The sequence below is a fragment of the Hemitrygon akajei genome, chromosome 32 (assembly GCF_048418815.1).
Source record: "Hemitrygon akajei chromosome 32, sHemAka1.3, whole genome shotgun sequence".
In the NCBI taxonomy this organism is placed as follows: domain Eukaryota; kingdom Metazoa; phylum Chordata; class Chondrichthyes; order Myliobatiformes; family Dasyatidae; genus Hemitrygon; species Hemitrygon akajei.
Window position 1 is genome coordinate 19,847,579 of NC_133155.1, and position 12,170 is coordinate 19,859,748.

General features: G+C 38.9%; 1 protein-coding gene across 4 annotated transcripts in view; it reads left to right on the forward strand.

The window, feature by feature from the left end:
• LOC140719833 (zinc finger MYM-type protein 4-like) overlaps positions 1–12,170 on the forward strand; it is a 223,882-nt gene that overhangs the window by 117,580 nt on the left and 94,132 nt on the right. For all 4 annotated transcript variants that reach the window (XM_073034758.1, XM_073034759.1, XM_073034760.1 and 1 more), the window contains 2 exons: positions 6,461–6,625; positions 7,471–7,549. In XM_073034758.1, coding sequence (XP_072890859.1) covers positions 6,461–6,625; positions 7,471–7,549 — 244 coding nt within the window. The remainder of the gene's footprint in view (positions 1–6,460; positions 6,626–7,470; positions 7,550–12,170) is intronic.

Here is a 12,170-nt window from a genome sequence, read left to right on the forward strand (position 1 = left end):
TGCTGGAGGAACACAGCAACTCAGATAACATCAATGGAAAGTCCTTATTTCATGTCGAGACCCTTGGTGTGTGCATGTTATCACATTTAGTTGGTAATGAGGTGCTATACCTCTATTAAATTGCATTTTACCAGAAAAGAGTAAAAGACTGAAGATTGAATTGAGGTACACTGTAAAGTATTCTGCCAGTATGTATTTGTATTTGGTTTCTCGGATGTACAGGAAATATGACCAAAGATCTAATACATATACAAACTGTAGGTTGAGTGCCCATGATCTGAAAACCTCAGAAATGCATAATTTTTTTTGAGCGCTGACATGATGCCACAAATGGAAAATTCCACAAGGCACTGGGAAGGTTCCCAGGTGTATTGCAGACAGTTCTGAGTAGTGACCTCACATATCCTGAGTGGGGCCTGTTGACAGCAGTTTGTAGTGAGCAGTCATCACAGCCAGACCTTTGTGCATTCCCTATAATGATGATCGTGTGGTTTGCACTTGTTCTCTGTGCTGTGAAGATATTGTTCAAAATGTCAGAATGCTGACACATATTCCTATAAGCAGTTGTGAAAAGAAGAAGAGGAAGCTTTTATGTTTGTTTATAACATAGAAAGTCAAGTTGTTGGGAAAATTTGACATTGTTGTAAGTGCAAAGCCCCTGATAGAGGACTATAGTATTGGAAGGTAGGTGGAGGCTGTAAGCCAGCCGCTGTTTGTTACTGATCAGCTAATTCAGGTGTTCTCCTGATGCTGCTGTGCTACTTTTGTTACTCTGCACACATTATATTTTCATTATATTAATGGTATGTAATAATTTTTACTGTTAATTACTTATGTGTGATAAACAAGTGTAAGACAAAGACTGCTTACAGGTAGCACATAAATGGTGGTGATGCCAAACAGGCACCAACTGTCCACCCAGGTGGCCAAGGTAGTGATAGCTTACCTTTCTGATGGTTCAATGCACACATAATAATGCACAAAATTATTATATAAAATTACCTTCAGGGTATTTGTATAAGCAGTGCATGTAATGTAAATGGATTTTGTGTTTAGACCTGGGTCCCACCTCCAAGCTCTCTCATTATATTGATGCAAATGTTCCAAAATCTAAAACATTTCCAGCCCCAGGCATTTCAAATAAGAGGTGCTCAACCTGCATTTAAGTCCCAGGTGTAATGCCTCTAATTATATTCTAAATTGGAAGGTGAACAAGCCAGTTGCTGTTGGTAGGAAGGAATAAGCTGTTTTTAAAAGAAAAGAAGGATTTAAATTTTCATTGGTTATGTGTAAGATTCTTTGGTGGTCATGCATATTTGTGGAGATGGAATAGTAAACCAGAAAGCCCCAGAGGAAGTAGTCTCCTTTGGAATGTTGAAAGTAACATTCTTTTCGGATTCTCTGAAATAGTTTTCTTTCAGGCCTATTTGGGCAATCTTTCATGCCTCTTTTTTTTTATGTTTCATTGTTGATTTTTGGATTGACATTCTGCCCTTGTTCTGAAGTGAAATATTTCTTCAATTTTCTTGTTGATCTCCACCCTCTTCAATTTTACATGAGTTTACCACTAGCCTTTCTTGACTTATCCATTTCAGGAATAGGCTTCTTTCACAATAAGCCAGTGACACAGAAATTATAGCCAGCTTACACTTCAACCTAGCTTTTATTTGATGCTTATTCCTTTTTTTTCCTGTCTCTGCATCTATTTCTTCATGAACCTTCTAAACAAGTCATCCCTCCTTAAAGATTTCCCATCTTTGGTGGGAGGTTTGGGACCACCTCCATTCACTCTTTGACTTTCTGCACTTTGATAATGAGAAATAGCATCTTATCAAGCTAGGTTCATTTCAGCCTTTCAGAAGCAAAGTTGGGTTCAAGAGCTTGAGTATTTCCAGTATTTTCTGGCTTGGTTCAGCAGCTTTTCACCCCCCCACCCCTTTTTTTTGGATGGTTTTTGATTTTGCTTCTTGTACTTGCATCTCCTTTCTCCTTTCACCTGATCTTTTGTTTCTTCACTCGTCAGAAATTATCTTCTGCTTCACCTTGTAGCATCATTCCTTTATTCAATCTTATCCTTTCGTACATCATTCAGTTTATTATTCCTTTCTCCATTTTTTCAGGTATTTTAAAAAGAAATTTTAACTTTTTCCAGTTCTGATGAAGAGTTAGTTATCTGAAAGTTATTTTTATTTTCTGTTTTTCTTTCTCCACAGATGATACCTGTACTCAGAGTATTTCAGACATTTCAGTATTTTAATTATCAAATATCCATTGTCTTTTTTCTTTTATGGTAATTCATTATGCCTTTCAATTTTATAAGAGCGTAAGGCATAGGAGCAGAATTAGGCCACTTGGCTCATCAGGTCTGCACTGCCATTCCATCATGGCTGATTTATTGTCCCCCTCAACCCGATACTCCTGCCTACTCCCCGACTAACTAAGACACTCAATACACTCAATGACTTTGCCTTCGCGATGTCTGTGGCAGTGAATTCCACAAACACACCAACCTCTGGCTAAAGCAATACCTCCTTATCTCTGTTCTAAATGGACATTCCTGTGTTCTGAGGCTGTGCCCTCTGATCCTAGACTCTCACATTATGGGAAACGTCTTTTCCATATCCATACTATCTAGACCTTTTAATATATGATAGGTTTCATTGAGATCCCCCTTCATTCTTCTAAGCTTCAAGTACAGACACAGAGCTTGTACGTCAAGGACATCAAAGTCTTCCTGTACGTTAATCCTTTCATTTCCGGACTAATTCTCGTGAACCTCCTCTGGACCCTCTCCAATGGCAGCACATCTTTCCTTAGATAAGAAGCTCAAAACTGCTCACAGTACTTCATATGTGGTTTGTTATAAAGCCTCAGCATCACATCATTGCTCTTGTATTCATCCTCTTGAAACGAATGCTGACCTTGTATTTGCCATCCTTACCATCAGCCCAACCTACAAATTAAACTTCAGGAAATCCTGCACAAGGTCTCCCAAGTACCTTTGTACCTCTGATTTCTGAATTTTCTCCCCGTTTAGAAAATAGTCTATGCTTTTATGCCTTCTACCAAAATGATGATCATTCACTTCACGGTATTTGCTTTGCCATTTCTTAACTGATTCTCCCTATCTGTCTAAGTTCGTCTGCAGACTTCCTTCTTCCTCAACACTATCTGCCCTCCACCTATCTTTGTATCTTCCACAAACTTGGCCACAAAGCCATCAATTCTGTCAACCAAATCATTGACATTTAATGTAAAAATAAATGGTTCCGACATCGACCTCTGAGGAATTCCACTAGTCACTGGCAGTCAACCAGAACTGAGCCCTTTATTCCAACTCTTTGCCTTCTGACGGTCAGCCTATCTTCTATCCATGCTAGTATTGTTCCTGTAATATCATGGCCTCTTATCTTGTTAAGCAGCCTCATGTGTGGCACCTTGTCAAAGGCTTTCTAAAAATCCAAGTGAACAGCATCCACTGACTCTCTTTTGTCTATTCTGGTTATATTTATTCAATGAATTCCAATAGATTAGACAGGCAAGATATCCCCTTGAGGAAACCATGCTAACTTTGTCACGTGCCTCCTTAATAGTGCACTCCAACATCATCCCAACCACTGATGTCAGCCTAACTGGCTATAATTTCCTTTCTTCCGCCTCCCATCCTTCTTAAAGAGTGGACTGAATTTTGCGTTCCGGAATGTAGGGATTTTTGAAAGATAATTACTAATGCCTCTATAATCTCTTCAGCTACCTCTTTCAGAACTCTGGGGTGTAGTCCATTTGGTTCAGGTGACTTATCTAACCTCAGACTTTTCAGCTTTTCAAGCACATTATCTTTAGTAATAGCAACAATATTCATCTCTGCCCCCTGACATTCTCGAATTTCTGGCATACTGTTACTGTCTTCCACCGTGAAGACTGATGCAAAATAATCATTAAGTTTGTCTGCCATTTTGCCCCCCCCCCCCCCCACCTATTACTGCCTCTCCATTGGCATTTTTCAGCAGTCCGATATCCACTCTTTTTTCTTGATAACTGTGAAAAAACCATTTGCTCTCCTCTTTGATATCTCTGGCTCACTTACCTTCATATTTCATCTTTTCTTTCCTTCTGGCTTTTTTACTTGCCTTCTTTGGTTTTTAAAAGCTTCCCAATTTTCTACCTTCCCACTATTTTTGTTACATTATATGCTCTCTCTTCTCCTTTTATGCTGTCTTTGACTTCTGTTGTCAGCCATGTTTGCCTCATCCTCCCTTTAGAATACTACTTAATCTTTGGGCTTTATCTATCTTGTACTTTTAGATTGTCTCCAGAAACTCCAACCATTGCTGTTCTGCTGTCATCCCTGTGAGTGTTCTCTTCCAATCAGTTTTGGCCAGCTGAATTCCCATGCTTCTGTATTCTCTTTACCCCACTGTAATACTGATACATATGATTTTATTTTCTCTTTCAAACTGCAGGGTGAAGTCTATCATATTATGATCACTGCCTCCTGAGGGTTCCTTTCCCCTAAGCTCCCTAATCAAATCTGGTTCATTACATAACACCTTATCCAAAATTGCCTTTCCCCTAGTGGGCTCAACCAGAAGCGGCTCTGAAGAGCCATTTTGTAGGCATTCTTCAAATTCACTCTCTTGGGATCCAGCATCAACTTGATTTTCTGAATCTACGTGCAGATTTAAATCCCCTATGACTATTGCTACATTGCCCTTATTACATCCCTTTTCTATTTCCTGTTAAAATTTATGCCTCACTTCCTGGCTGCTGTTCAGGGTGGGGGTGGTGACGGGGTGGGGGGGGGGGGGGTGGTTGTATATAACTCTCATCAGGGTGTTATTATCCTTGCAGTTTCTTAACTCTTCCCAAAAGGATTCTACATCTTCTGCAACTTTTTCTAAGGATTTGTTTTCAATTTTACCAACAAAGCCACCGTACCCCTCTGCCTATCTGCCTGTCGTTTTGTTAAAAGGTGTATCCTGAAATGTTAAGTTCCCAACTATAATCTTCTTTTAGCCTTGACTCACTGATGCCTACAACATCATACCTGCCAATCTCTTAACTGCACTACAAGATCATCTACCTTATTCCACATACTGTGTGCATTTAGCTATAACATATTGTACAGTTTTAGGTATATTATTTACAATCTTGACATAGGCTTTTTGTCTTATTTTACTGATTAACCTGGTATGAGTTTTTGAAATGCAAGCATTGGCTGGTTGGCTGAAATGTCTTTTTGAACCACAGTATTTCAGTTATTTCCTTCATCTTTGGTCACCCATTTTGCCCTGACTGTCTTTGATACCTTCAGCATAACCATTACCTGCAAAGGCTGAGTAAAACACTTAGTTGTCATAACCTGCTATGACAAAGTTGTAAGAATGAAACTGGACAGGCCTCCTGGTGCTAATAAAGCATTTGGTTAATACTCTGGGGAGAAAACTATTTCAGCTCATTCAATCTCCCTCAAATGCTTGTGGACATAAAGTTTAGCTGAAAGCTCAGTTCCATGGGTTGCTCAACCGGCAACCTAATGTAGCTATATAGTCTGCTTTCAGTCACTGGCAAAATGAAGGGAGGTGTTCACTGTATTCATCAAGCAGTATTTGCTTACCAATGTCATGCTCACCAATACTTTGTTTGAGTCTTGCCAGGTCCAATTAACTGCAAACCTCTGGTTTGGTTCAGGCATAAACTAAAACACTGAATTCCTGAGTCGGTGAGTTTGTTGTCAGCAGAAGTATTTGACAGAATGCTGTATACAGAATCAGTAAAATTGAAGTCGATGGAAACTAAGGGGAAATAACTCTGCTGGTTAAATTGTGGGTGTTGGTGAAGTGTCACAATTCTGGGGCATGCTTGCAGGAATGTGTGGATGTAGTCTCCTCGCTCTGACCAGCTTCAAATGCTTCATCAGGAATGGGAATAATCACAGTTTTCAAGACAATATTATTTAATGTCACTTACTGTACACAAGTGTAAAGAGAGTGAAATAATTGTTACATAAATCTGATGCAGCACCAAAAAAACACAAAAGATAAAGAACACAATAATCATACAAAAATATGCACAATTTAAATACGTAAGATAGTTTATATACATTGTACGTCCATAAAGTGACATTAAGCTGTACGTAAGGTGACTAATGGGAAATAATAATGAAGTTAGTGGATAAACCCAGTCCCTGCTCCAGGAATTCAAGGAGGCAATTTACCATAATCTTTTGACAATTTAATGATTTATAATAAATGCATGTCTAAGTGACACTTGGCCTCTATTAAGAAGTAAGATAATTGGCCAAAGTATGTTGAATTAAAATTACTATCAGAGCATTTTAATTCAGTCCCCCCTCCCCCTGTGAATTTAGTAGCTATTGTCAAAGTATCTGGTGTTATAAAGTTTAAAATGATATAAGCAAACTTCGCACATTTATTAAAGATTTCGCCAATTATTTTAGGAAAAGTCCTCAAATTCGCATCGATATAACGAATCCTCAAAAAACACAAGGGTGGATTTTATGTCAAGTATGAAAATAAAAGATGAACCTTTGGATGAAGGATACGAGAAGGCGTTGGTATCACAAACAAGTGTAAGAATTAAGGATGAGCCTGATTCATTACAGGTAAAAATGTAGATTTGTTTTTATCTTGCAAAGTATGAGCGTAAATTAATATATTATTATTGTGTTGCTTGCCTATTGATACTTCTGTAGTTTGGGAATATTAAATGCCATCTACTATATCTAGTGCTCTGTAAATTAATCTACTTCAGCTATGCTTTTAAGCATAGAAGTGTCTTGCTGAATTAGATTAATTCACAGAATTCTAGATATTGATGAAATATAATGAAAAATGGGCAGATAATATTTTAAGAATGTCATGAAAAAGTGGACAGAGAAATTTCGGTTCCAAGTTAACCACCAAGAAAGCAACTTTCATATTGGTGATACTGGAGGGCCATAAGTTACTGCTACACCATTTTTTTCACAGCAATATCTAACCTACCATTCATCATGTGCAGTCTCATAGCTAATGTTGTGGGGAATGTGACAGTAATGTCGGAGATACTTTATGCTTGGTTATAATACATCATTTGAAATTCAGGCTGTTTTTTTCATTCCCTCCCAAAATCTGGATCATGAAACTAATAAAACTTAGAAAAGGTTTTCTGAAAAACTTAGAAAAGGTAACTTTTCTGAATAATGTGCTTTTGAATCTGGGGGAATGTGATCCCTTTAATGTAATATAAATACAGTATATTTTCAGTTATGTGAACAAGTCTTAGTTGGATTCAGAGTTAAGAGTATTACTAGTAAAATCTAGTTCTCCTAATTAAATTGATAGTAGTTTTGAGCTGCTCATGTTGCAGTTATTGATTAAAATGTCGAACCTCCAAAAAAGAGCAGTCTGAGAATATATTGTGGTTTTCTGTATGAAGGCAAAAATAATTTTATGTTTTTTACCTCAGGTATATGGCCAGCATTCCAAGCCTCAGGAGACTGATCTCCAAATCAGTGCTGTGTTCTCAGTGAGTGGCAGAAATCTTGGTAGGCACATTGTACCTTGTTCCTGAATTAGAGATTAATGGATTTTTACAGGACAGAACAGCATTAACACATTTTCCTTTAAATCCTGTAGTCTGCACCTACTTTCTGACAAAGGCAAGCAGCCCAAATACATAATTGTTTTTGTATTTAAGTATCATTCATAGAACGTGAGCCTTGTAAGCTAGGTTGTAGGAAATGAAGAGGAAGGTAGTGTCCTTGGACTTGGAATCGAACCCTTTGCCTAAGGAATCCACATCAACCACATAGCGCTCATTTAACTAATTCTATGGGAATCCCGTTTCTTCCACACTATAGTCAAATGCATTCCCACTCCTACCTTCTGATTCCACCATTCACTTGTACACCAGGAGCAATTTATAATAGCCAAGGCTAGCCTACCAATCTGTAAGTTTTTGGGATGTGGGAGAAAACTGATAATGTCACTACAAAAAAGTGCATTCTCTACCCAGCACCTGTGGTCAGGATTGAACCCAAGTCGCTGAAGTTTTAGGTAGCAACTGCACTATTGATCCTGCTGTTGTGCCACCACCAGTGAGTGTTGCTATCCACTGTACTTCAGCACTTCAACGCTGGTTTACATGACATGGTTTTTTTTTTCCTGGAATTTAAACATCAGATTAGTCTCACAATTCAGATTTCAGTTTTCAGTATTCTGTATGGTCATTTCCAGAGAAATGTAAGTCACAGAAGTGTTGTACATTACACTGATAGAGTTAAAGTTAGAGTCAAGAGCAAAACTTATTAGTAAAACATTACAAATATAAGCTGCTAAAAATCAAATTTTGGGAGATGGCTAGTTACTTTTACATTAATGGATTTTTCTGCTGTTTCTATGGTATTTCTGTCGATCAGTAGGGGTTTGAGACCCATCCTCAGCTATTGAATAATATGCGCTGAGAGCTAGCTTCCTTTCCAATTTCACATTATTGTTTATGCACGCTTTCTCATTCGTACTCAGTTTTGCCCCTATCAGTTTTCTAAAACATGACTAAGATTCCAAATGTATAATCATTATTAGTAAGAGATACACGGTTGATAGTTTGTGTGATGTTTTCTGTCAATACCTGCCTCTATATGAAAACTATTTAAGTCTGCCATTTTGATATGGGTTGGAGTGGGACTACCATGTCTGTAGAGAGCAGTCTCCTGAGTCAAGGCAAAATGAAACACAGTAGAACTTTCATCTCTCCACTCTTCTATAATTAAATGCAGCTGCCCTGTTCGAGGTAAGAAAAGGGAAATATTGATACTATTCGGAAATAGTTGAGAGTAAGCTTTTTGACTGATTATGCTGGCTCTGTCATTCAATAGGATCATTGCTGATCAGTGCCTCTTCCATGTACCAACTTTGTATTCCTTGATTCCTTCAACATCTTTTAACTTTGATTTTGAAGATGCTCAGCTCCTGAGTGTTTAGAGCCTTTTTGAGTAGAGAATTCCAATGATTTGCTGTGCTCAGGATGATTAACATCTCATTTAATTATAAATACCCTCTTTTATGATTGTGACCCCCCCCCCACCCAAAGTAACTTCCACCATCTCCCAGGAAGCACAAAAGTAAGTTCTTGTCATTGTTAATGGATAGGGATATGGACTTGTAGTTAACAAAATGCTGATATCAGAGTGTCCACTGGTAAATTAACTTGAGATTGAACTGAGGTGGTATGTTTCATTGAGTCAAAACAAGCAGAAAAATTTAGTGTGCTTGATGCTAGCTCTGCTTGTGAACCCACCCATATTCCTGACCCCTCCTAAAGTTCCTGACTCTGGCTACATACCAGCTGTTTGTATCACCTCACACTTATCAGCATTAAACTTCATCTGCCATCGTTCAGCCCACTCTTCTAACTGGCCTAAATCTCTCTGCAAGCTTTGACAACCTACTTCATTATCCACAACACCACCTACCTTAGTATCATCTGCATACTTACTAATCCAATTTACCACCCCATCATCCAAACCGTTAATGTATATGACAAACAACATTGGACCCAATACAGATCCCTGAGACACACCACTAGTCACCGGCCTCCAACCTGACAAACAGTTATCCACCACCACTCTCTGGCATCTCCCATCTAGCCACTGGTGAATCCATTTTACTACTTCAATATTAATATCTAAGGATTGAACCTTCCTAACTAACCTTCCGTGCGGAACCTTGTCAAAGGCCTTACTGGAGTCCATATAGACAACATCCACTGCTTTACCCTCGTCAACTTTCCTCGTAACCTCTTCAAAAAGTTCAATAAGATTTGTCAAGCATGACCTTCCACGCACAAATCCATGCTGACTATTCCTAATCAGACCCTGTCTATCCAGATAATTATAGATACCATCTCTAAGAATACTTTCCTTTAATTTACCCACCACTGACGTCAAACTGACAGGCCTATAATTGCTGTGTTTACTCTTAGAACCCTTTTTAAACAATGGAACCACATGAGCAATATGCCAATCCTCCGGCACCATCCCCGTTTCTAATGACCTTTGAAATATTTCTGTCAGAGCCCCTGCTATTTCTACACCAACTTCCCTCAAGGTCTTAGGGAATATCCTGTCAGGAGCTGGAGATTTATCCACTTTTATATTCCTTAAAAGCACCAGTACTTCCTCCTCTTTAATTGTCATAGTTTCCATAACTTCCCTACTTATTTCCCTTACCTTGCACAATTCAATATCTTTCTCCTTAGTGAATACCGAAGAAAAGAAATTGTTCAAAATCTCCCCCATCTCTTTCAGCTCCACACATAGCTGTCCACTCTGATTCTCTAAGGGACCAATTTTATCCCTCACTATCCTTTTGCTATTAATATAACTGTAGAAACCCTTCGGATTTATTTTCACCTTACTTGCCAAAGCAACCTCGTATCTTCTTTTAGCTTTTCTAATTTCTTTCTTAAGATTCTTTTTATATTCCTTATATTCCTCGAGCACTTCATTTACTCCATGCTGTCTATCTTTATTGTCGATCTTCCTCTTTTTCCGAACCAAGTTTCCAATATCCCTTGAAAACCATGGCGCTCTCAAACTTTTAACCTTTCCTTTCAACCTAACAGGAACATACAGATTCTGTACCCTCAAAATTTCACCTTTAGATGACCTCCATTTCTCTATTACATCCTTCCCATAAAACAAATTGTCCCAAACCACTCTTTCTAAATCCTTTCACATCTCCTCAAAGTTAGCCATTCTCCAATCAAAAATCTCAACCCTGAGTCCAGTCCTATCCTTCTCTATAATTATATTGAAACTAATGGTATTGTGATCACTGGAGCCGAAGTGCTCCCCAACACATACGTCCGTCACCTGACCTATCTCATTCCCTAACAGGAGATCCAACACTGCCCCTTCTCTAGTCGGTACCTCTATGTATTGCTGCAAAGAACTATCCTGCACACATTTTACAAACTCCAAACCATCCATCCCTTTTACAGAATGGGCTTCCCAGTCAATGTGTGGAAAATTAAAATCTTCCACAATCACAGCCTTGTGCTTACTACAAATATCTGCTATCTCCTTACAAATTTGCTCCTCCAATTCTCGTTCCCCATTAGGTGGTCTATAATACACCCCTATAAGTGTTACTACACCTTTCCCATTCCTCAATTCCACCCAAATAGTCTCCCTAGATGAGCCCTCTAATCTATCCTGGCAAAGCACCGCTGTAATATTTTCTTGGACAAGCAATGCAACACCTCCTCCTCTTGCCCCTCCAATTCTATCACACCTGAAGCAACGAAATCCAGGAATATTTAGTTGCCAATCACACCCCTCCTGCAACCATGTTTCACTAATAGCTACAACATCATATTTCCAGGTATCAATCCATGCTCTAAGCTCATCCACCTTTCTTACAATGCTCCTAGCATTAAAATAGATGCATTTAAGAAACTGTCCACCCCTTCCTCTCTGTTTATCCCTAACGATGCGATCAACTTTATTATCTTTTTCTTCCCTGTCCTCTACATCTTCGGTCTGAGCACTCCCCTTCTCTACCACCTGCCTATCCCCCCTCACACACTGTCTACTAGCTTCCACTATTTGTGAACTAACCTCCTCTCCCCTAGTCTCTTCAAACTGATTCCCACCCGGCAGCCATTCTAGTTTAAAGTCTCCCCATTTCACTGTTTTCCAACATAAGATGTTAAATGCACTGCCATTTGAAATACAGGATTTACCAGCAGTACTGGTAAGAGTAGGATGCAAGAGATCTATGCAGAAACAGGATGAAAACAATTGATGTCATTTACCAATGTGGAGGGAGAATTGAAGTTGAGGAACAATCAAGTCATGCTGGATCCCCTGGAGGGAGATTGCATTGTCAGAGCGATTGTAATGGAATGGAGAGTCTGGGAGCATAGAATGGCATCAATGCAGGAAGGAAGGTGAAAATGTAATCAAGATACTGATCATAATAATCTGAAATGGAAGTAGAGAAGTTAAAGGAAGAGTCGGTGATGGGCCAGGTGAATATGAGATCAGGGTGGCAACTGGGTGGCACAGGTGATGAAACTGTCAAATTCTGCATGACAGAAGGAAGCAGCATTGGTACAATCAATAGCAGGAAAAAGTCGAGGAAAAGGGCTTGGAATAAAGA